Raw genomic sequence first — 22,331 nt, 5'->3', positions numbered from 1 at the left:
AACAAAATCACGTCTTGAATATTATTTGCAAATAGGGATCCGACGGGGGCCGCCTCTGAGTTTGTGTGATAACACAAACTCTCTTTGTAATCTTGTTTATTTAACTATTTCATTTGGTGCCACCAAAATTCATTTCGGCTAGGACTTTCAATTATCTAAAGCTGGTCAAGCTTGCATTATTAGATTACCAGGTCTTAGGAACTAGTTAAACCTTACATTATTAGAAACATACAGACTACTTGATCTAGAGAAATGAAAACATCAGACCACTAGTAAATCCCAATTTAATTTTAGATTGTTAGCTTTCACTCCTTTATAGTTATATAATATCCACAAGATAATGATTATCTCCAATAGACGCAGTGATTTCAGAGAAAATAGATACATCACGTGTAATTATGTTTTAATTGTGTAGTTATTTGATATCAACTGAGAATGTCAATGATTGAATAATCTATCATTTCCTGCCTTGTATCACACTTTATAAGGTGGAACGAAGGGTGGGAATAAGGAGTATAATTGTAGGTGACTTTCTTCCCGAGTTACTGTTCCTTGAATCATCATAGGTAGTTGATTGTAAGTATTCCAGCAAATATCTGAAAGTGTTGTTTTTTTTAGACAAAAGCTATTATAGTGCTTGTGCTATCTGTCTGTATCTTTGTCAGATTTTATATCTTATTTATTTATAGTTATATATTTATATACCTACGAAAACAAGCCTTACGTATTAGCTATTAATGCATTATACATACATAGCCATGCACATATGTGTCAAAGTATTTTAAGAAATGGTGATAGGAGCAAGTCAGTATTTACTTCATTAAAATTTGGGAAAGTCACAGATGATCACAAGAAAGTTCTAGATAAGTCTTCCGTCGTCTGTGGTATACAAATCATTGTCGAAAAATCACACATTATGACCAATCAAAATATAGGAGCTATCGTTTCAGACGAAGGAACCAGAGTGGCATAGTTCACAACATCAGTTGCGAAGCTTATTACGATACGGAAAGAAAAAGTTGTAGCGATTAGCACGAAAATCACACTGATGTAACAATCTTGTATGATTGCGTGTCTTGGAAACTGTGGAACTAGAGAGGAAATTTCTAGCCATAAAATAGTGATGTTCATACATCACTACACAGAGTGCATCACAAACTTGGAAATCCGTAACTGAATCAAAATGGCAATCGGGACCCATTATGATGTATCGTCGAAAAACGCAAACTTAAACTGTATGGCTATATTGCAGGGTCCTGATGGATCACAAGGAGATTTCTGCAGGGAAAATAACAGAAAAAAAAAGAGGCAGATATGAGAAGTGATGGGAAGATGGGAAGATATCAAGCCTGTTAATGAAAGAATAATGGACAGAGACGAGCAATATGTGTTCCAGGTCTTTGTGTGTTGAAATGCCTAATTGATAGGTACATTAAAGAAAAGAAGTGCAACTTGAAATAGGTTACAGAAGACTCCATAAATATTTTCCATTCACTCAAAAGTGCAATGACAACACAATTCTTAGTCACTGTTATGAAAGCTAATTAAGTGTGATGGAGTAAGTATGTAATGTGCGGCTAGGGCTGACCTAGCGTGGTCCACTAGAGTTTTTGTATTAGACTTCTCGTAGCTTTTCTGTGACCTCATGAGAAAACATAAGAATGCTTGGTCCATATGTTACATGACGGTATTAGACTAGCTATATTTCACAAAGTAACTGAATAGTACAGCCACTTTACCACGCAAGGGTGACAGTTTCAAGGGTGACAGTTTCAAGGGTGACAGTTTTAAGGGTGACAGTTTTAAGGGTTTCTTTCATAATCGCCCGTTCTTTACCCTTGTCGTTAGAAAAGAAAGTTCTCCTTTTAGACCTTGCGATATTGAGAGCAGATGATGTAAAGGTCATCTGTTTCTGTGGCCCATGGTTAACGAGGGTATTATAGGACCAGCACAACGACCAACCGCATTTACTTTTCCCTAACTAATGTCAGGCACCCATTTTATTTATTTACATTTTTTTTTTCATTTCAATATCATGAGCAAAAAATTAACTAAAAAAAAAACTCTATTAAAATAAAAACTAAATCTTGTTTCCATAGAATGCCCCCCCCCCAAAAAAAAAATAATAAATAATTATGTATACCTGAATATAATTATCAGATGAGGCCAGTAGTTATGTATACCTTGCAATTTTCTTCCATAACCCGGATTGATAACGTATGAGGTATAGGTTAATGATAGAGTGCAGGGCCTTTCATTTAAAATCTTACGAGTAAAGCTGGGGTCGATGGAGAGGGGTGGGGCGTAAAATTAGCTTAAATCTACGTCACTGAAGTCACCTTTCTTGTAAACAATAGAACTGTAGAGCATGGGCCCATATAATTTAGGGTCAAACAAAAATGAGTGGTTAAGCAAGGGGGGGGGGTAAGAGTTGCGCTGGGGACATTTTAAAGAGAGGGAGTTTACGTTTATTCAGGGGCGTCCCATTCTAGTTTGCAAATCTTCTATCAAGAGTTCTTGGGGGTCTTTTTGAAGTAACAATTTTTGCCTAGACCTATAGTACTCTTCAGTCGAACTACGCCCCTGGAAAAAAAGAGAAATGCATTGACCATTATATAAATTAAATATTTTTTTACTAAACGAAATTCTTAAAATGGGGTGAGTAGCTATACCCACCCCTTGGCGGCGCCTCTGCAGAGTCTTGTGTGAATATAAAACCGCAAAGAACTGAACGATCTGCGTAAAGAAATTTGTGAAACTTTGTGTTGGTATGGACTATTACTGCGTGTTCGTGAAAAAAAAAACTTGATGGATTTTCAAAAAATGCACTGGAAATTTGGTTTAAACTGTGGGAGAAAATGTCTACTCATCATCATCTATGATAACATTAGACATTATTGCATGTCAGATACATCGGCATGAAAAGTTAGTATGCGTGTTTACATTTTTACTTAGACCTATTGTTATTAATTACGATTTTCTGCCAATAGCGAAGAACAAATGTATCCCTTTCAGACCTTGCGATCTATACGGCAGATGATGTAAAGATCATCTATTCCTGTGGCACACGATTTACGAGAGTGTTATATGGCCAGCACAATGACCAACCACATTTACTTTTCCCCAACTAATCCAGGCATCCAGCAGGGTGGACACGATTGAGCTCTAAAAGAAAAGGGAACAAATTATAGGCTCATAGAACACAACATGCTTGAGTAACTTCGACGAACATTAAGACCTATCTGTTTATAACTTTTTTAGATTAGGTTGTCATTTTAACCCTAGTGTTTACATCTTGTGTGGTATTAAAGTACCTTCAGCCAACGATGTGTTTGTGAACAGCGTTTTAAAAATGAACTTTTTTATTATTATAGAAAATATGGGAAGTAAAACATAAAAATATATTTAAAAATATTTTTAAAAAAAAGCCAAACCTTATACCTATTGAATGAAATGGCATCAATTAATTTAAATCAATCATGTAATTGATTTTTAATAGATGAAGTCTAACTATAATAAATGTGTGCGATAGGAAATATTTTTAAAAATTGTTTTTGTTTAGTGCAAATTTCATGCTTATAGCATGATCAGTGCACTATGGTAGGCCTACAATCATTTTTGTGGACCAGTATAGTGGGGTGGGGGTGGGGGAAGTATCTGGAAAACGGATTCCGTGCTGCAGTTTTTAAATCAATTTTTTTTAATATTTAATTTAAACTCTATCCTACACGAGGGAGGATGTTTGAAAAAAAAAGGTAACTTCAAATAAATTTGTTTTAAGTTGAAAATCGCAACAATTTGATATCGATAATTAAACTATATTGTGGTATTTTTTCAAGAATATGAAGTGTAATATAATAGAAACAATATGCAGAGCATTTATTTATGTTATCTAAACGACCAGTAAATATTTTGTGTATATTTACAGGTGAATTCAGTATGAATCTCAAACTTTCAGTAGGCCTCGTGCTGCTCATTCTGGTAGGTCAGCGTCTTCTTACACCAACAGTGATTTTCAAAAACTTTTTTTTTATTATTTGTTAATATATGAATTAATTAATTTACGGATGAAAATATCTGACATACATTAATATCATTCCATTGTTATACAGGTTGTTAATGCATTCGCATTTGTCCCTCCACCATTAGTAAGTTGGTTTGTTTTTTTTTAAATTATCATTCAATTGCAATATATGTATGTGTAAGACAGACAGACAGACAGACAGAAAGAAAGATAGATAGATAGATGGATGGATGAATGGATGGATGGATGGATGGATAGATAGAGATAGATAGATAGATAGATAGATAGATAGATAGATAGATAGATAGATAGATAGATAGATAGATAGATAGATAGATAGATAGATAGATAGATAGATAGATAGAGAGTTAGATAGATAGATTGATAGATAGATAATAGATAGATAGATAGATAGATAGATAGATAGATAGATAGATAGATAGATAGATAGATAGATAGATAGATAGATAGATAGATAGATAGATAGATAGATAGATAGATGGATATATATATAGATAGATAGATTGGTAGATTATTTTTGTCTCTATTTTAACCAGAAGAAAAATGATGACGACAGCTCTGAAAGTTCGGAAGATTCTACTGAAGTAAAGGTTAGTGAGAAACCCAGCAAGCCACTGTTTTATCTTTTTATATTATTCACATTATATTTGTTTATTTATTATTTCTATTACTATCATGTCATCTGAAATTTAAACATAAAGGGAAGGTGCATTGATCATGTGATAGTTTCTTGATTTAAAAAAAGACAGAGTGACTGTTCTTGAGATGTTTATATCAATAAAAAAAAATATTTTTATTGAATGTTGAGTTAAAATGTTGAAAATAATAACCAGACGACACACGAACCAAAAATCAGGTTTGTTTAAAAGGGTTGATTATTTACAACTGATATTACTTTTGAACTAAAGGCATACTCACTAGTCAGAAGTCAGAACTTCATGGAACCTTGTTGAGGATCTCAAAAACGGCTCTAACAATTTTTCTAAACATTAAACAGTTTATGTAAACCTCTGAGAAATGAATTACTAGCTCGTTGGCCACACGGGGAAAAACTCTAGTTTGACCGATATAATTTTTCAAAGAAAAAAACATACATTTAAATTTGGCTATAAAAAAAATAAAACATAACGTAGTCAGCTGTAGTGTACCGATAACAAAGTTGTTTATCAAATTTAAAGTTGCTCTACTAATCGATTATATTTGTTTTGTTTATAGTTTTACGTAAATCTAATATAGATTTCATCTAGTTTCTAGATCTATAAGTAGATCTAGGTCTAGACAAGATGTTATTAGTTTTAAATCAAAAGTTTAGACAACTCTAGATCCTGTTTCAGATTTGTATAAAATAAAACTACCAATAAATAATAATACAATTACATAACTGTACACAACTTTGACCAAATAGGCAACGACGTTGGTACATCGAGCTGACGGTGCCATTGTACGCTTCATTAATTTTGTTTTTAATAGTTTTTTTTTTTTTTTTTTTTTTGGGGGGGGGTCTGCTTTTTTTTTCTTCAATATTTTGTCATTTTGAGTTGTGTAATGGAGGTATTGTATTTTTTTTTAAAGTATATTTGAATGTTTTGTTTTTGTTTAATAAATTATGATATATATATATACATATATATATATAATAATATATAATAATAATATAACATATATATATATACATTAGTACATATCTAAACTCTCTTTGTTTTCAATTTTATTTCAGAAGAAAGTAGAGGAATATTAACTATTTTATTTTTAAGGATTTTTTATAGTTCATGATCATTTGCACTGTTTATCGACGTCGAAAATAAGTAAGATTATGCGAGTTGTCAGAACGAGATCTAGTCAATGTTTAGGCATAAATTATGACCACATACAAACATTGTTTTAGTAATGAAGGGGAAATGAACATTATTTTTCATACAGTAATATGTGTTACCTACTAACATCCTTACTTATCATTTCTAGTAGTATACTTCATTTTTATAGTAAATACGGTGCCCATTATTTGCATATTTAAAGTTACAGCTGTGAATTGAAAAGGAGATAATTGTGTCTTGCACCTATCTACGTTTAAATCTAGTCGTGAATTTAATTAAAGACTTAAACTCTGCTTAGTCATTGATTTCCCTGGCTGATTCAGACATTCGCACTTCTACTAATTTTCTCTAGCATATGGAATAAGAAATTTGCCTTTATCTAGGTTGTTTGTTTGTTACATTACATTTTGTTAAGAACTTTTGTAAATTACATTTCTGTTTTTATGTATTACTGCTTCTCTACTTTTTAGTCTTCATTCCTTTTTTATGGTAATGGTGATTTTGTTCAGCCGTATAAAATGATATTGTAATGATAAGTTGATAATGATAAGTTATTAAAATACTAAGGGCACAATAACTTTCAAACAAATCATATTTATCATAAGACTGTTATGACACTCGTCCATGATATAAAAATGTTATTCATATATATGGAGTTATAATATGACAAAATGTACAAGAAAAAGAATAAGGACTAAGACTAACAGCTGGATTAGATTTCGGAAATAGAATTCAAAGAAAAGACAATCATTTCTAAAGTTAAAAGTGCATTGCCAGGCAATCATCTTGAAGGAAGTCTTCCATACTGCGAAGCAAAGGGAAACTTGAATGCTCTGGACTAACTAGACGATTCCTGATTATCCTTTGTAATCTTAAAAGAATCGCTACCTCACCTAGAACTATTCTCTGACGACCTTTCCATGTCTTCTGCTGGGAGCGGAAAGGAACTATCTCACTTGTATATTTCTAGTATAGATGGTGCCTTTTCGATTTCAGCAGACGACGTGTCTTGCAATTCAACGCCATCTTGAAAATTGAGACTAAAGACAGAAATGTGAAATTTTAACATTTTTGTTCAGAGAGTATTAAAGAAAAAGGAGACAGTGACCAGATGCAACATTGTCTTCTTGCTAATCCAAAGAGCACGAAAATGAAAGACATCTTTAGTATGAGGTCTCCCAGTTGGAGTGCTGGAGGAAGCTGTAATATGCCCTGATGTCTATCCATTTTTCTGGCTAGAAACATTCAAAGTGCAAATTAGAGACAGCTTGACAATGCTAGCACTGGCCACATTATCCCCTTGTTAACAGATTAAATAGCTTATTTCCTGGACCAAATTAAAATGGTAAATGAAATAATGTATGATCTACATGGCCAAATCTTATGCAATTTGTTTTTCTCAGTTTCAGCTACGTTTTAGTTGGGTTTTTTTAAGGATAACTTTTGTACAACTTCTAATAAACTAAAGGACAGGAATTTCTCCTTACGCCCAAGTTCCACCAGATTTGGGTTGTGACTATTTGTGAAGTCTTGAAGAAGGAAATGTCAACGTTACTGTTATTCTCTGAATTGTTGTCTTCTAAAACTTTTTCTCGCACCTGGAAGCAGAAGCGTAGGGGGGGGCACGATGCCCCGGGCGCCACCTTCAGGGGCGCCACACGCAGCCTATATTTTTATGTGATGTTTATGGAAAATGGGGAGGGGGGCGCCAAAAAAGTACCTTGCCCCGGGCACACGCTTTGCTCACTACGCCTCTGCCTGGAAGTACCAAGAAGCTTGGTGAAGTCAATACTTCGGTAGTGTCTGTATAATGTTATCGTGTGTTATACTGTTAATGCTGGTAAAAACACAATGATCGGCCCAGAATATCTTTGATCTAAATCAATATATCCACTTTATCTTAAACTTGAACTGAATACGGCGGGGGGGGGGGTGTTGGCTGAGTGGTAGAGCGTTTGGCTTACGAACCGATGGGACTAGAGTCCACTCAAACTTAAATAGGTACCTGACATTCGTTGGGCAAAGTAAAGGTTGATCATTGTGTTGGCCACATGACACCCTCGTGTGCTAGGCAGTTCCGACTTTCCTCGAGTTCCCGAGTTTGAATCCTACCCTCCTGCCTTCCACTTCATATCTAACTGAGGTTTGAAACGTTAAAACAAAATGTGTTGTTTTTGTTGTAGTTCTAGACATTGTAGGACTAGATTTGTTTTTATATATCTAAATTCTTACATCAACTCACTCTGTCTGCCTGGTAGAAATTTAAACACGTTTTTTCACCCACTTCCTATTCTCGGATTAAGTTGAAACTTTGCACAATTATTTATTGTCGAAGACTATAAATGATTCCTTTAAAAAAAAAACGAATTGTTTAATTAATAAGCGGTAATTATTTAATTTTGTTTTATGTATATAAATGGAGATAAATCTTGCAGCATTGAGATATATGGCATATATGACAGTAATTATGCGGTTCTTTCCCCTTTTTTTTTTTTTTTTTTTTTTTACTTAAAATGTAACCTAATCTTCAAAATTATGAATAATTTTGTTAATAACTATTAGTATTGAATTGTGTCTTTTCAGGTCAAAGCCGAATGGGAAACAAAGTGTAAATTTGTAATCAAGAACGTACTGGGCATTTTCAAGGTAAATATACTTTCTTAGCAGACACTTATAATGAAAATGATGGATGGAATCTAGATGAGAAAAAAAAAGAATTAGATAGGGAATTAGAGGATTCCAGAAAGATTTAACACTATTTCAAAAGTGGGGAGTCACAGGCAATACTCTTTTATCAAAGTTGTACAAACTCTCCACTGAGAAAGATTTCTATTTCATGACGTGTAACACATTCTCGTATTAGATTGTGAGATTCTTGCTATTGATTTTCTTCATTGACTTCTTTAATAATATGAGCTAAATTTATCAATGTCTCCAGGTTTATTTCAAATCCGGCCAATCAGTTTTACAATTCCTGAAATTATCTTGCATCTCCCATGGGTTCAAAACGTTTTTGAAACTGAAAACTGGACGGCATTTTGAAAACAGCTCTAACGATTTTCCTACAAATTTGACAGTTAATGTAATCTATATTTTGTGTGAAAAAAAAACAACTAAAAGGCATCACGGTGAAAACTCTGGTTTGACCGTTATAACTTTTCAAAATATATCATCTTAAAATTAAATTCAGCTTATTTATTTTTATTTTTAACACGGCTTCAGCGGGAATCCCCCCACTCGACTCAAATGTTTATTTTGTGAATTGAATAGAAAAATAGACGCAAATGAACATTTCGCCCTGCGTCTTATGTAGAAATCATTGGGGGGGGGGGTGTTAATAAAGGAACTTGATTGTTTAAAGCTCACTGGTAAGACTCCTTGCAATAATGAACTAGCATTAGAAATGAATAGAATGAGAAATTATAATCTGACATCAAATTAATGGGGCATGTGTGTACTTTGTATTCTGAAATGTACAATGTTTACTTTTGGATAAAATTTATTACAATTTATTTGGTTGTTGCTGTTTTGAATATTTTCAACCAAAATATTGATGTGTTTGTTTTTGTTTCAGAATTGGACAAGAGATTATCCAGAAAAGGAGGATGTTTTCGTTGATGTAACTAGACAATCCAATTCTTTATTTACGATTTGGGCTAAAAATATTTCCTGATATATGTTTGGCTAATTATAGCTCATAAGTTCTATAGTGCATTAGTATGAACTATAAGAGATTATAAATGGTTTTCTTAGAAGTAAAAGAAAGATAATTCAAATAACCTAAGCACTTTTTAAGTTAGGTAATAAAAAAAAATCTTTTACATTATAAACGTATATCAAAGTTTTGAACTATTCCGATAGTAAAAGACATTGAGCGGTGAGATCATTACAGGGTGATAATCTTGACTGTAAATACTATGTATCCTTATCACCCCTTTTATGCTGAAACAATACCAATTTTTTGTATTTATATACATGTTTATATTTATATGTAATTTTAATCTTATAATTCAAAATCTACAAACGACAGATACAAATTTCGTACACAATATCCACCACACTTCCCATTCTCGGATCAAGTTGAAACTTTGCATAAGTAGGCCTATTCATTGTCCATAACAAAACATGATTCAATTTTTTTTTATTTATATAATAAATTAACTAGCGTTACTTAGTTAATTCAGTTTGATACAGACCTTTATTTCCATGGGCCGCAAGGAGATCCACAAGAGATTGAATAAGAGAGTACCTAGTGGTGTCTTCTTCTTATCTTATATGATACAGACGTTACTTCAAAAAAGAAGATGATTACGTCCTACGCGTCATGCATTAATAATAATAATAATCGTTATTATCCGTCAAGTCACTGGTTCTCCTGGCTAGCTCAGGCAACCCATTCCATGCTCTAATAGCTCAGGCAACCCATTCCATGCTCTAATAGCACTAGGTAAGTATTGATGACACGCCATACAAAAACATTGCTACAATAACAATTAGGTAATGTAGACACTTGTAGACATATCTTTGTATGTTGTAGGATAATTTCTTGACCTTAAGTTTACTTTGTATTGCTTACTCTTGCAGAGTCTATACAGTACAATAAAAAGCATGCATGTGCAGAAGGTAAGAAGATATAAAACAAATTGTAAATCTAGTTTGGCTTTCTTCATCTTCCTCATCCTTTGTCTTCCTCTTAGTACTTGACTGAAGTGAAGGTATAAATTGAATTAGTTCCCTTTCCAATGGAAAGAAGTAGCATTTACTGAAGTGGTTAGGGTTGTATTAGCCAGTGGCGTAGCTACCAATGTGCGGGTGGTGCGGGCCGCACAGGGCACCAAGTGGAGAGGGGCACCAAAATTCCCCCAGTGTGTATTAATTTCCCTGAGCTTTTCAGTAAAAACGACTAATTGTATGGACACGAACAAACATAAACTACTGTATTTTAAACATGAACTAACGATTTATAAACTAGTCATGCCGCTATTTTGTTTCATCTCCTAGACTATTTCTTTAATACAATGTAAGCTATAGAACAGTTTGAATCTAATTTACTACATTTATTTCGGACACACGGTACATGTTGTTACTACACTGATCAATGCTCTGTAATATAAAGAAGAAGAAGAAGATAGGCCAACCTTTTTTTACTTCATTGTTTAGTCCATTGGTTTAATCTAGATATTGAGTTTACAAATATATTTCTAAACTCTAGCTCTAAACAATTGTGTTAATTTATTCATTTCTTTATTATTCTTAATAGTTTAATTTTTGAAATAATTCTATTGTAATGTCAATATTTTTAAATAAGCTAACCTTTGTTTTCTACAAGTTTTTTTTTAACTAACAAGTTAATTGTAATACTGTAACGTAAACAAAATGATGAACAGTGCTCAAGACTGACTAGTCTGGCTGGGGCCTCAAATCCTTTTAAGCTCAGACACAGAAATTGGCATCTCTGGTTCTGTCCAGTCTGTGTAGTCTATAAGGGCCCCATACCCAGATCTATCGGGGTCCCTCATTACCGACCCATCGGTGTAGCAGAAAATAGCATCTGATGGGTAGGACTTTAGTGTAGCTGATGCCAAGTTTTGGAGTATGGCAGGTGTTAATCGCCTCTTGGTGGCTCCCTCTTGCCCTACAAGGGACATGTTTATTTGTGAGGCTGGCATCTCCTCCACGGAGGGCAAGTATTAATCCTTCTAATTGGGATTCTATCAGTGGAGAGCCCAGATGATTCTGACAAATTGGCCGCAATGTGGAGGAACGATCGCATTTTTATGCGGTTCCTCTCTCTCCACTGTTGCACTAAGATTGTGGTGGGTAGCCAAGAGTCGCCCCTTTTGTAGCGCTCGTAGGCCGTAAGTACCGTCCTCTCCCTCCTTAAATGTAAAGGGGCCACGTTTGTTAAGATTTCATCATCTTCATTTAAATCCAAAGATGGATTCAATGAGTGGTGGAGGTTATCCCCGAAAATAGAAAAACATGAGACCAGCAGAGCTCACATTGAGTCATCGCTTGCTTGGAGGGAACTTGAAGTTCGCCTGAGAGTAGGAAACAATATGAACAACAAGGCCCAAGATTTGATTATACAAGAGACGAAAACCTGGAGAGTTAGTAAATTTATTATCAAAGTACGATCCACTCTTGAGGGAGCATGTGCTTCAAACTAATCTTTGTTCCAGACCGAATACATACATGTCTCAACAAATACAAAATGAATTTATTACAAAATTGGGGGATCACGCTAAAAACAAATCATACAGCAAGTAAAACAAGCCAAATATTTCTCTATTATTTTTGACAGTACACCTGACAGCTGGATCAAACTTATCAAATTTTACGGTACGTTGTCATGGAGAATGACGGGGTGCAGGTTCGTGAGTCTTTTATTGACTTCATCGACACAAAGGACAAGCATGCTGCTGGAATCGCTGAGATGATTCTAGAGAAACTGCGTTCGGATGGCTTAGACATAATGGACTGCAGGGGTCAAGGCTATGATAATGCTGCGGTCATGAAAGGTCAAAACTACGGTGTCCAAAAACGTATTCTAGAAGTCACTATTCATTGCCTGTTCAAACTCTGGAGACATTAACTAGCAGAGATGAAAATTCATCTACTAGATCTGAAGCAGGTGGATTATTGGTTGCTGTTCAGTCTTTTAATTTTCTCACCTATCTTGGACTTTGGGCTCCTGTATTAACTGAAATTAATGATGCGCAATTCTACCTTCAAAAACAAGGATTGTCTATTCGAGACTGCTCACTCAAACTAAAAACATTAGAGACAGTAATCGAGAGGACATCGCTGAAGCCAGCATTACCTTTGCCGAAAGCGTGTGCTCAGATCTGAGAATCAGTACAGAACCTCAAAAACGTATTGGCCATAAGAAAAAGATGCCTGGTGAGAAAAGAAACTACTCTGTACTTACACACAAAGAAGAGCTACGAAGGGAAATTTATTCTACCTTGGACAGGATTGTTCAAGAAATAATCACCCGATTCGAGCAACTTCATGATGTAGCTGATAGATATGAATTTTTGTCGCCTTCCCAGCTATTAAATCCTCAGGTCGAAATCAATCTCGATAGTACTCCTAGCGACATTGATAAAAACAAATTTCTGCTGGAGCGAAAGAGGCTTAACGGTTTGTCACAGTTTCATCAGAAGCCTCCGAACTTCCAAAACCTGTTGAGCTCTTGAAATTTATAAATAAATATCAGCCTGATGATTCAGTCCCGAATATCGTCATCATGATTCGCATATTTTTTACTATTGTGGTAAGCGTCGCTACATGCGAGAGAAGTTTTTCCAAATTTAAACTGATCAAGAATTACTTGCGATCTACGATGACTCACTAATTTGTCCATTTTGTCCATTGAACAAGAGCTGGTGGAAAAAAAATGGATTTCGATAAAATTATTGATACTTTTGCCAGCAAGAAAGCGCGTAAAATTCATTTGTAGTATGTTTATGTAAAAGTGATTTTTTTTTTGAATTAACAATATTTGATTTATGAATACATATTATTTTGAACAGGTTTTGCAATGTTATTAATTAGTTAGTTGTTGTTGTTGTTTTTTTTGGGGGGGGGGGCATCAAGATGAGGTACCGCACCAGGCATCATATACTCTAGCTACGCCACTGGTATTAGCTTTATAGATTGTCGTTAGAGGATTACTACAAATTTAATTACATGACAGATCAAAACTAATTGATACACTAAATATAAGCTTTGTTTTTAAGTATTTTTTTTTATTTTGCTTGTTCCATAATTGTTTTTGTGACTCTCCATGCCTCAGAACCGTATATTAGAACCATCTTAACGTTTGTCTTTAAGATTCGGATCTTGTTCTGTAGAGACAGTGCTTTGGAGCGCCAGAGAGTTTGAAGAGTGGTAAAGGCAAACCTATTAAAGCGATTTTAGATAACGTCATCAGTTCCAAAGTCTTTGATAATCCTACTTCCCAGGTCATTGAAGTGGTCTGCATCAAGGATGTTGAAATGTCCATAAGGTTCGAGATAACCGCATCCCTTTTGTGAACCTTTGACCCAGGAAAGGATTTTATCCCGTGTCCAGGATAAGGGATTGGCTTTTCACCGACCCCTCTGTCTGGAGCCCCCTATCAACTAAATGATCATGTAGTCACATCGGTTAATTCATGCGACACGGTACCTTAAGACACGCTATTAATCCCCCGACCTATGCGAGGCCGGAGGCCGAGCCCACGGTGGGGAACTCGATATACCTATAATGTGCCATCGCGTTCCGTGGGAGGACCTTCACCGCCCGTATTGCCCCCGCTGGCAAACGGTGCAATGGGTTTGGAAGGTTTAGTAAGCCTTTCTCAGATCCCCACCACGTGCAAGTACACTCGCTAGAGCATATCTGTGGTAGCTCACTGGGAGCCCTGTTTGCTCTGGTTCTTAGTCTATCCGCTTCCCCGGGCGGACGTTTCCACGGAGGCGCCACGCTGAGGCGACGGGAGCATTTCCTCCTTATCAAGGATGCTCTTCCCTTGAAGCAAGATTTGGGTTCTCTTGCCTATTATAAATACTCACAAGTTCTGTTTTCTTTTTGTTGATTAGAAGTTATGTCTTCTTTGCTATTTCTGAGAGTCTGGTCAGTTTGGCATGAGCGCTTTGTGGAAGAGGAGGCAGATGTCGTCGGCGAAACTCAGGTCCTCCAGAAGTTGTAGTATGGTTCATAGTATGCTGTTTTTGTTGTCAGAAACTGTCTCATGACCCAATCAATCACTCACAAAATATAAAGGGAAAAACAATATTTTTAATGTATTTTTCTATATTTTGCCTGTTTTATTTTTATTTAGATCCAAAAGTGGAAAGAATGGAAGAAAAATCAGGTAATTATGCTTACTGCCTGGTAAAAAGTTTGAAGACTTAATCTCTGCCACACCCAAATCTCGGATCAAGATGAAATGACGCACAATTATTACATTTACCTGACAAAATAAGAATCAAATTAAAAAAATAACCAATTAGTTAATTAATTATTGGCGATTTATTATTTTGTTAGGTATTGAACAAGGGAGAGAAATAGTACTTGACTGATGTGGTGGTATACGTTTAATTAGTCCCATTTTTACTTTTTAGAGAGAAATACGTCGACATTTTAAAGTTTCAAAATAACAATAGATAACTCTAAAACCTTAATAAGCACTTAACTAGCACAGCGGTTAGTTTATTGGCTTGAGGAGGCTGGAGGAAGTCTGTTCCCTCAAGTTCGAACTCAGGTCGCTAAACTTTTTAACTTTTTTTGTTTATTAATTCGTTTAAAAAGCGATCACTGTAACATTAGTCAGATAAACCCTTCTTTCTCCTCTGCCCCAGCAGATCCAGGCAAGTGATTAGATCAAAGCTTATTGAGAAAGAAAAAAAGCATGAAATTGCGCTAAAAAAAATGTTAAAAATATTTTTAATCGCAGAAATTTATTATTGTTAGTTTCGATGTATAACAAATTTAATTACATGACTTATCCAGAAAATCTATACAGCTAAGTTTAATATAAGCTTTTTTTTTTAAAGTATTTTTTTTTAAAGTATTTTTTTTTTAAAGTCCTCCTATAAGCTTTCAGTCTTTTCATGGGTGGTATAAGGAAAAGGCTGGGTGGAAGTCTCGAATTTTCTGATTTGATCAGATTCGATTCTATCCGAATCGATCAGATACAATCCGATCTTATCCGATCTAATTTAATTGTAGCATTTTTCTTTTTTTTTTTTTTTTGTTCTTTAACAGTTTCTTTTGACCATTATTCCATTCTGTAGGTTTCATGCGTTCTTGTAGCTATTTATGTTTATATATATCCGTTTATATTTCTTTATATTTTTCTAATTTGTTTTTTTATTCAAACTTAATAATATTTATACTTGTATCTGTTTATTTATATTTATAACTTTTGGATCCCTTTGTATCTATTAATTTTTCATCTAAATTTATGTATAATTAATATTTTTACCTTACCTTTTTACCTTTACCTATCTCTTAGTCTGTTGGACCGTTGGGGCACCAAGCTAGTTAATATACAATATTTAATTTATATCTGTTTAAATTTATATATATAGATATATAAATATAAATATATATATCTTTTCTATTTCATTATATTTTTTTTATTCATATTTATATTTTCATATCTCTTAATCTGTTTAAATTTCTTTCTTTCAAAAACTCTACACCACGTTAACCTGACGATCTGAACCCCGCCCGCTTGACACAACGAAGGACGAAGAAGATGATAGTGACGTGTGGAAGGTAAGTTGTTTTTCGCGGTCCCCGAAAGGGGAATAGACGCTATTAGTTTTGTGTGGTCTGTCTGGCCGTCCAGGAATAACAGGTATTGATACTTTTGGGGTTAGTACTTGCCTTCCAAAACTGGGGTTCTCGGTTCGAATCTTGGTTAGGACTGGAATTTTGAACTTACAGAATTTTTAGGGCGCCCTGAGTCATGGGTTCGAATCTCGGTTAAGACTGGAGTTTTTAACTTATGGGATTTTTAGGACGCCCATAAGTCCACCCAACTATGACTTAAGTTGGGGAAAGTAAAGGTGGTTGCTTGTTTTGCTGGCCACACGACACCCTGCTCGTTAACAGTTGGCCGCAGAAACAGATGACCTTAACATCATCTGCCCCATAGATCGCGTGGTCTGAAAGAGGAACTTTACTTTTAGGGGCGCGGTGGCTGCGTGGTTAAACGCTTTGCTTCCGAACTTGGGGTTCTGGGTTTGAATCTCAGTAAAGACTTGGATTTTGAATTTTGGGTTTTTTAGGGCACCCATGAGTCCACCCAATTCTATTGGGGGAAAGTAAAGTCGGTTGGTCGTTGGACTGGTCACATGACACCCTGCTCGTTAACGTTAGCCGCAGAAACAGATGACCTCAACATCATCTGCCCCATAGATCGCAAGGTCTGAAAGTGGAAGTGTACGTTACCGAAACTAAGAAGGTTTGAATATAGGATGAAATCATTTTCAATAGCTTTTCTAGGTTTTGAACTCAAAACGTTGCAGACGGACAGACTAAACAAAATAGGAATTATTCCCTTTACTTGGGCCACTTTTTAAATTGTTAATATGTGATGCGATATATTTGAGTTATTCCCCTTAGCGTATTGGATCGTATGCTAACGGCTATTGTAGTTCGTTATTAAAGCATGCGTGATGCATTTGTAGATTGCGCTTGTGGATGAATTAGTTCTACTCAACACTTATTAAGTGGATGAATTAGTTCTACTCAACACTTATTAAGTGGATGAATTAGTTCTACTCAACACTTATTAAGTGGATGAATTAGTTCTACTCAACACTTATTAAGTGGATGAATTAGTTCTACTCAACACTTATTAAGTGGATGAATTAGTTCTACTCAACACTTATTATGTGGATGAATTAGTTCTACTCAACACTTATTAAGTGGATGAATTAGTTCTACTCAACACTTATTAAGTGGATGAATTAGTTCTACTCAACACTTATTTTGTGGATGAATTAGTTCTACTCAACACTTATTTTGTGGATGAATTAGTTCTACTCAACACTTATTGTGGATGAATTAGTTCTACTCAACACTTATTATTCCTACTGACAACAAAAATAAAAAATATTAAACTAATTTGTTTAACTTTTTTTAATATGAAAAGAATAGATTGCTAGCAATACATGCATGATTGATTTCATTTCATTCTCCAGAAATTCGCAAATGCTTTTAAAGGTCTCGGAAAAGGCGGGAAAAAGTTATTGGAAAAAATATCCGGCGTAAGTAAATATTTTATTAATTGGGGCGAGAGTTTTAACAATAGATTTCCTTCACCTTCACCTGCTGGAGGAAATCCTTTTTTCCTTTGGAGTTTGAAAAGGGCACTTCTGATGACAATATCAAAGACATAGGAGATTATGGAGTTCAGGGAGCAGGAGTGTTTCGTTGACCTTAACACTTTCCGTTGGAATGCCATCTTCCCCTGGAGATTATCTATTTTTCTTACTATTTATTGATTTTTTTAAAGATCATCATGGTGATCAGGCATGATAGCTCATCTAGGCATTTACCACAAGTAAATCGTCGCTCATCTAGGCATTAACCAGAGGTAAATCAGTAGCTCATCTAGGCATTTACCACAAGTAAATTGGTAGCTGATCGGTAGTTATTCTAGGCATTTACCACAAGTAAATTGGTAGCTGATCGGTAGTTATTCTAGGCATTTACCACAAGTAAATTGGTAGCTGATCGGTAGTTATTCTAGGCATTTACCACAAGTAAATTGGTAGCTGATCGGTAGTTATTCTAAGCATTTACCACGAGTAAATTGGTATCTCATCTAGGCATTTGCCAAATAAATAAGTAAATACTAAACCTGTTTTCTTTAAAACCCCATGCTTCTTGACAAATAATACACTTTCACTTCTGGTGTTGATAACTGAACTCAACAGATACACTTTCACTTCTGGTGTTGATAACTGAACTCAACAGATACACTTTCACATCTGGTGTTGATAACTGAACTCAACAGATACACTTTCACATCTGGTGTTGATAACTGAACTCAACAGATACACTTTCACTTCTGGTGTTGATAACTGAACTCAACAGATACACTTTCACTTCTGGTGTTGATAACTGAACTCAACGATAGACTTTTCTTATCACTATCGTGTGCTGTATTCGCTATAAATGTTGTGTTTACAATTTTCAAGATAAATGTAAACAGAGTAATCTCCTCTTTGGTGGGGTTTGAAATAGACAAGTCAAGCAATCCCAAAGCTGGCTATTTTAAGTTCAATTTGCTATAGATGCCCATTTCAAAAAGCATTCGGACATATAGAACTACTAACATACCCAACGGTCACAATATATCATTTGTAGAATCTCCGGTGGTCTGCATACTCACAACTATACTTTAAAATGTTCCATTGTTTTTTAATCTAACGTTCATTAGTTATTATGAGAATACAATATCGCTCTATACGTTGTACAAAGAAGGTAATGTCTTTTTTTTTTAATCCGAAGTATTTTTTTATGTCTTTCTAGTTAAACTTTAACGCCAGATTTTTTGTGCGAACATTTCTTTTGGGACCGAGGTGATTAGGGCGTCACTAGAGCGCTGGTAACAGCATTGGCTAATCACACCGGGAGGGGGGGGGGGGCACCAACTGTAGCGACGCCGCCTCTGCACTTATTTCTACCATGTTTTCTTTTTCCAACTAGAAGAACGGTAAAGGGGGTAAGAAGAAGAAACAAAATCAACAGTACAAACCAAGTAACGACAACTTTGATTTTCTTGAAGACTTGAACAAGAACCTGTACGAAATGGTAAGATTGAAATCCAGCTGGTAATTCTAGATTTAAAAGTAAAAGTAATGTGTCTTTGTGTAAGTGTGTGCGTTTCAGTGTAATTAATTGTTTCGTTAACCAACTGTTTTCATGAAATAAAAAAAATATAAAGTTTAGATTAATTACCTCCCCTTTTCAAAGCTTTGTGTATGCTGTACTCTAGTAGAACAAGACATTCTCAAAGTTTTATAATCACACATGTTGTATACAAGTAACAGTTGCTATAGTACTAAGGCAGTGCTTCCTAAACTGTGTTCCATGGAGCACTAACACTCTGTGAGGCCTGAATAGGTGTTCCGCGAAGTACTGGAATAACTATCGCGTAAATTTAAAAAATATGCAAAGTGTTCCGCTAAATACCCAGAAGTGTGAAGTGTTCCGTTAAGAACAAATGTTTAGGAAACACTGTACTAAGGAAACATTTGAAAAGGAAGATTCATTTTTTTTTATTACTTCTGGGTCGTCGAATATGGCTGGTTGTTTAAATCAAATTTAATGACTAAATTGAAGTTTTAAACATCTGTTATACTTTTATAACCCTAAAGTTATTTTTATAGAGTACTACGACATTGCACTGTATAAGAAATCTTTGTCGTTGGCTTCGAGCGCCCATGGTAGCATGGTACTTAGCGTATGCAGAGCACTTTCAACATTATCTTATAAGTTACAGACGTTCCTTCCAAAGAGAATATACGTCTTACCCGTCTCCTCGTGTAAACTCTTTCTCTCCGTTATTATTTACCACTTTCTAGTGGACTCAACGTTGGTATCGTCAGTTAGGAGAGAAAGAGTTAAAACTAGTTGTTGCAGGTAGAGACTTAAATTCTGCCAAGTCATTTGCTTTCCTGACTAATTCCGGCAACCTGTTCCGTGCTCTCATGACATTTTTGGTAGAAGAAGCACTTGTACGAATCTGTCTTGGCGTATTGGACTAGAAATGTGGCTTTATCTATCGAAGTATTTTATTAAATAGCTTCCATCAACTCACTCTGTCTGTCTGTCTGTCTGTCGCACATTTTGTACACGTTACTTCTTCCACTTCCCCTTCTCGGATCAAGTTGACATTTTGCACAATTAGTCATTGCTCCTAACAAAGCATGAATCAATCGAAAAAATGGACCAATTATTTATCAATTAGTCATGATTAATTTCCTTTCCTATAGAAGATAAGCCTTGTATAGAGAATTAGATCGTCGTCTAACAATAGATAACACAAAAATCTTCTAGTTTCATAAGCATTTGGCTGACTTATTGGTTAATGTGTCGGCTTGAGCCCTAGAGTTCGAATTCAAGCCGAAAATATATTTTTTTAAATTGCTATTAAAAAGCTATCAAAGAAACCTTATCCCAGATAACCCCCCCCACCCATCCAACTGGTCCTCACAGGGGATTTAACCATAGTGCATTGAGCATACTAAATGCATGATATTACGGCTAAACAAAAACAAATGGTAAAAATATTTCCAATCGCAAAGATTGTTAGTCAAGGTCTACTCCAAATTAATTACTTGACTGAGTCAAAATAAATGATACAGTTACACTTCATATACGATTTTTTTAAAAGTATTTTTTTTATTTTTACTTGATTTTTTATTTTTTTTATTTGTGAGTTATAGCACAGATTTTGATATAAATAGACAAATAGGACGCCATATTGAAAGGTCATTGACTGGATACAAAGAAATAAAATTACACTAAACTACGAGTAAAATTTGATACTATATTGCAGTGATTCTCAAAGTGGTCTATATAGACCCCCAGAAGTCTACGAGGACTTCCAGGGGTCTGCGGAATGTTCATTAATGAATGAACTCAGACACACAATATTGAAATACTATTATTAAGTTGTTGTTTTTTTAATCATTTCATGTAATACATATTAAATGTCATAAGGCTTCAGTTTAACTTGAATTCCATCAATGAAAGGCCTAGAGATCAGTCAGAAAAACAGATCTGAACTTGATGAATTTTTCAAAAAAAAATATGCAGGGAGTCCTACTGACAACTGGAAAAAATGGCAAGGAGTCAACGAGACAAAATAGTTTAGCAACCACTGCTATACTGTTGTTTTTAAAAAGTTGTATGTAGTGAGAGTATACTCTCTTGTTTGTCACATGACTTGTCTAATATGTCAACAGGATACACGAAAACAAAGGCTAAATGGATTTTTGCATACACGTCTCAAATAATGCAACAACGTTTTTATCTTTAGTTGTAATATTCAATCCTCTAACAAAATCTACATTTTACATAATCTACACATGTTTTTATTCATGTTTTGTTTCACAGGCTGGTGAGGTTGTTGCTATTGATTAGAAAATAAAAACGGCTGCATCTTTCATTACTTCCCTTGAAAATGCTTTCCAGATCAAGAAACGATAAATGAATAAAAAATAATAATCTGAGACTGAGTTTTATTTTGTGTGTGTGTGTGTTTTTAGGTGCGTCTTTATGTCTAGCTAGAACTGTGTAGTTTTAGAATCACAGATCATCCACACTTCTTCTTCTAGCCAGCTTTATTGCTGCTGAGCTGTGAGCTCATTTGTAGACAGTGCCAAGGAAAAAATTGTGCGCTGTTTTCTTCAGCTGTTCAGCACTGCCGTACAGGGTGTTGGTTATGTTGGGCTGTAGTGGAAGTAGGGTCTGCCTAAGGTGGATTAGGGAGGGGCATTCAAAGAGGCTATGGTTTCATAAGGGTGGGCGCAGTGTCTGCAAAGGGGGAGTTGTGTGGAGATTATTTTGTTCCGACCATGCACACCAAACGATGAAGGGTGGGGGGGGGGGTGATAGTAGGCTATTCTATAATTGAGAAGACATCGCAGTCTCATTTCTCCTTGCCTCTTGCAGATGGGCTTTCTTTTTGTTGTTATTTGAACAAAGCTTATATAAACTACCCCCCCCCCGGTCCATCAGTCGGGTACATTATTTTAAATTCCTTTCACCACTTCCGGTTCTCGGATCAAGTTGAAATTTTGCATAATTATTCATAGTCGTTAACACTATGTAAATCAATCAAAAATTTAACCAATTAAACAATTAGTGTTACCAGGTAAATACCAGTTTGTGATAAAAAAAAAGGGGCAGATATGACAATAATCTTGCAGTTATTCTCATTGAGAAGAATGGAG

General features: G+C 35.1%; 1 protein-coding gene across 3 annotated transcripts; it reads left to right on the top strand.

The window, feature by feature from the left end:
• Nucleotides 1-530: 530 nt before the first annotated feature.
• LOC106071896 (uncharacterized) lies at nucleotides 531-21,608 on the top strand. 3 transcript variants are annotated; one of them, XM_056015083.1, is made up of 12 exons: nucleotides 531-576; nucleotides 3,929-3,981; nucleotides 4,113-4,148; nucleotides 4,582-4,635; nucleotides 8,443-8,505; nucleotides 9,434-9,478; nucleotides 10,444-10,482; nucleotides 14,690-14,722; nucleotides 16,102-16,131; nucleotides 17,565-17,630; nucleotides 19,078-19,182; nucleotides 21,493-21,608. In XM_056015083.1, exons 2-12 carry the CDS (start codon nucleotides 3,940-3,942, stop codon nucleotides 21,517-21,519), a joined length of 540 nt encoding a protein of 179 aa, XP_055871058.1. In that variant the 5' UTR covers nucleotides 531-576; nucleotides 3,929-3,939; the 3' UTR covers nucleotides 21,520-21,608. The 3 variants fall into 3 exon arrangements, with proteins under 3 accessions (XP_055871058.1, XP_055871057.1, XP_055871056.1); XM_056015082.1 differs by lacking the exon at nucleotides 531-576 and adding an exon at nucleotides 2,885-2,925 and having other exon boundaries at nucleotides 19,081-19,182; XM_056015081.1 differs by lacking the exon at nucleotides 531-576 and adding an exon at nucleotides 2,904-2,925.
• The last annotated feature ends 723 nt before the right edge of the window (nucleotides 21,609-22,331 follow it).

The sequence above is a fragment of the Biomphalaria glabrata genome, chromosome 17 (assembly GCF_947242115.1).
Source record: "Biomphalaria glabrata chromosome 17, xgBioGlab47.1, whole genome shotgun sequence".
In the NCBI taxonomy this organism is placed as follows: domain Eukaryota; kingdom Metazoa; phylum Mollusca; class Gastropoda; family Planorbidae; genus Biomphalaria; species Biomphalaria glabrata.
The sequence above is the reverse complement of the archived record's forward strand: the minus strand, read 5'-3'. Positions and strand labels throughout refer to the sequence as shown.

Excerpts from the sequence above, each read along its gene's own strand:
- LOC106071896 (XM_056015081.1), top strand. Across the intron at positions 9,479-10,443 it reads AGGAGGATGTTTTCGTTGAT|AGTCTATACAGTACAATAAA; the intron begins GTAACTAGACAA and ends TTACTCTTGCAG. Across the intron at positions 19,183-21,492 it reads ACAAGAACCTGTACGAAATG|GCTGGTGAGGTTGTTGCTAT; the intron begins GTAAGATTGAAA and ends TTTGTTTCACAG.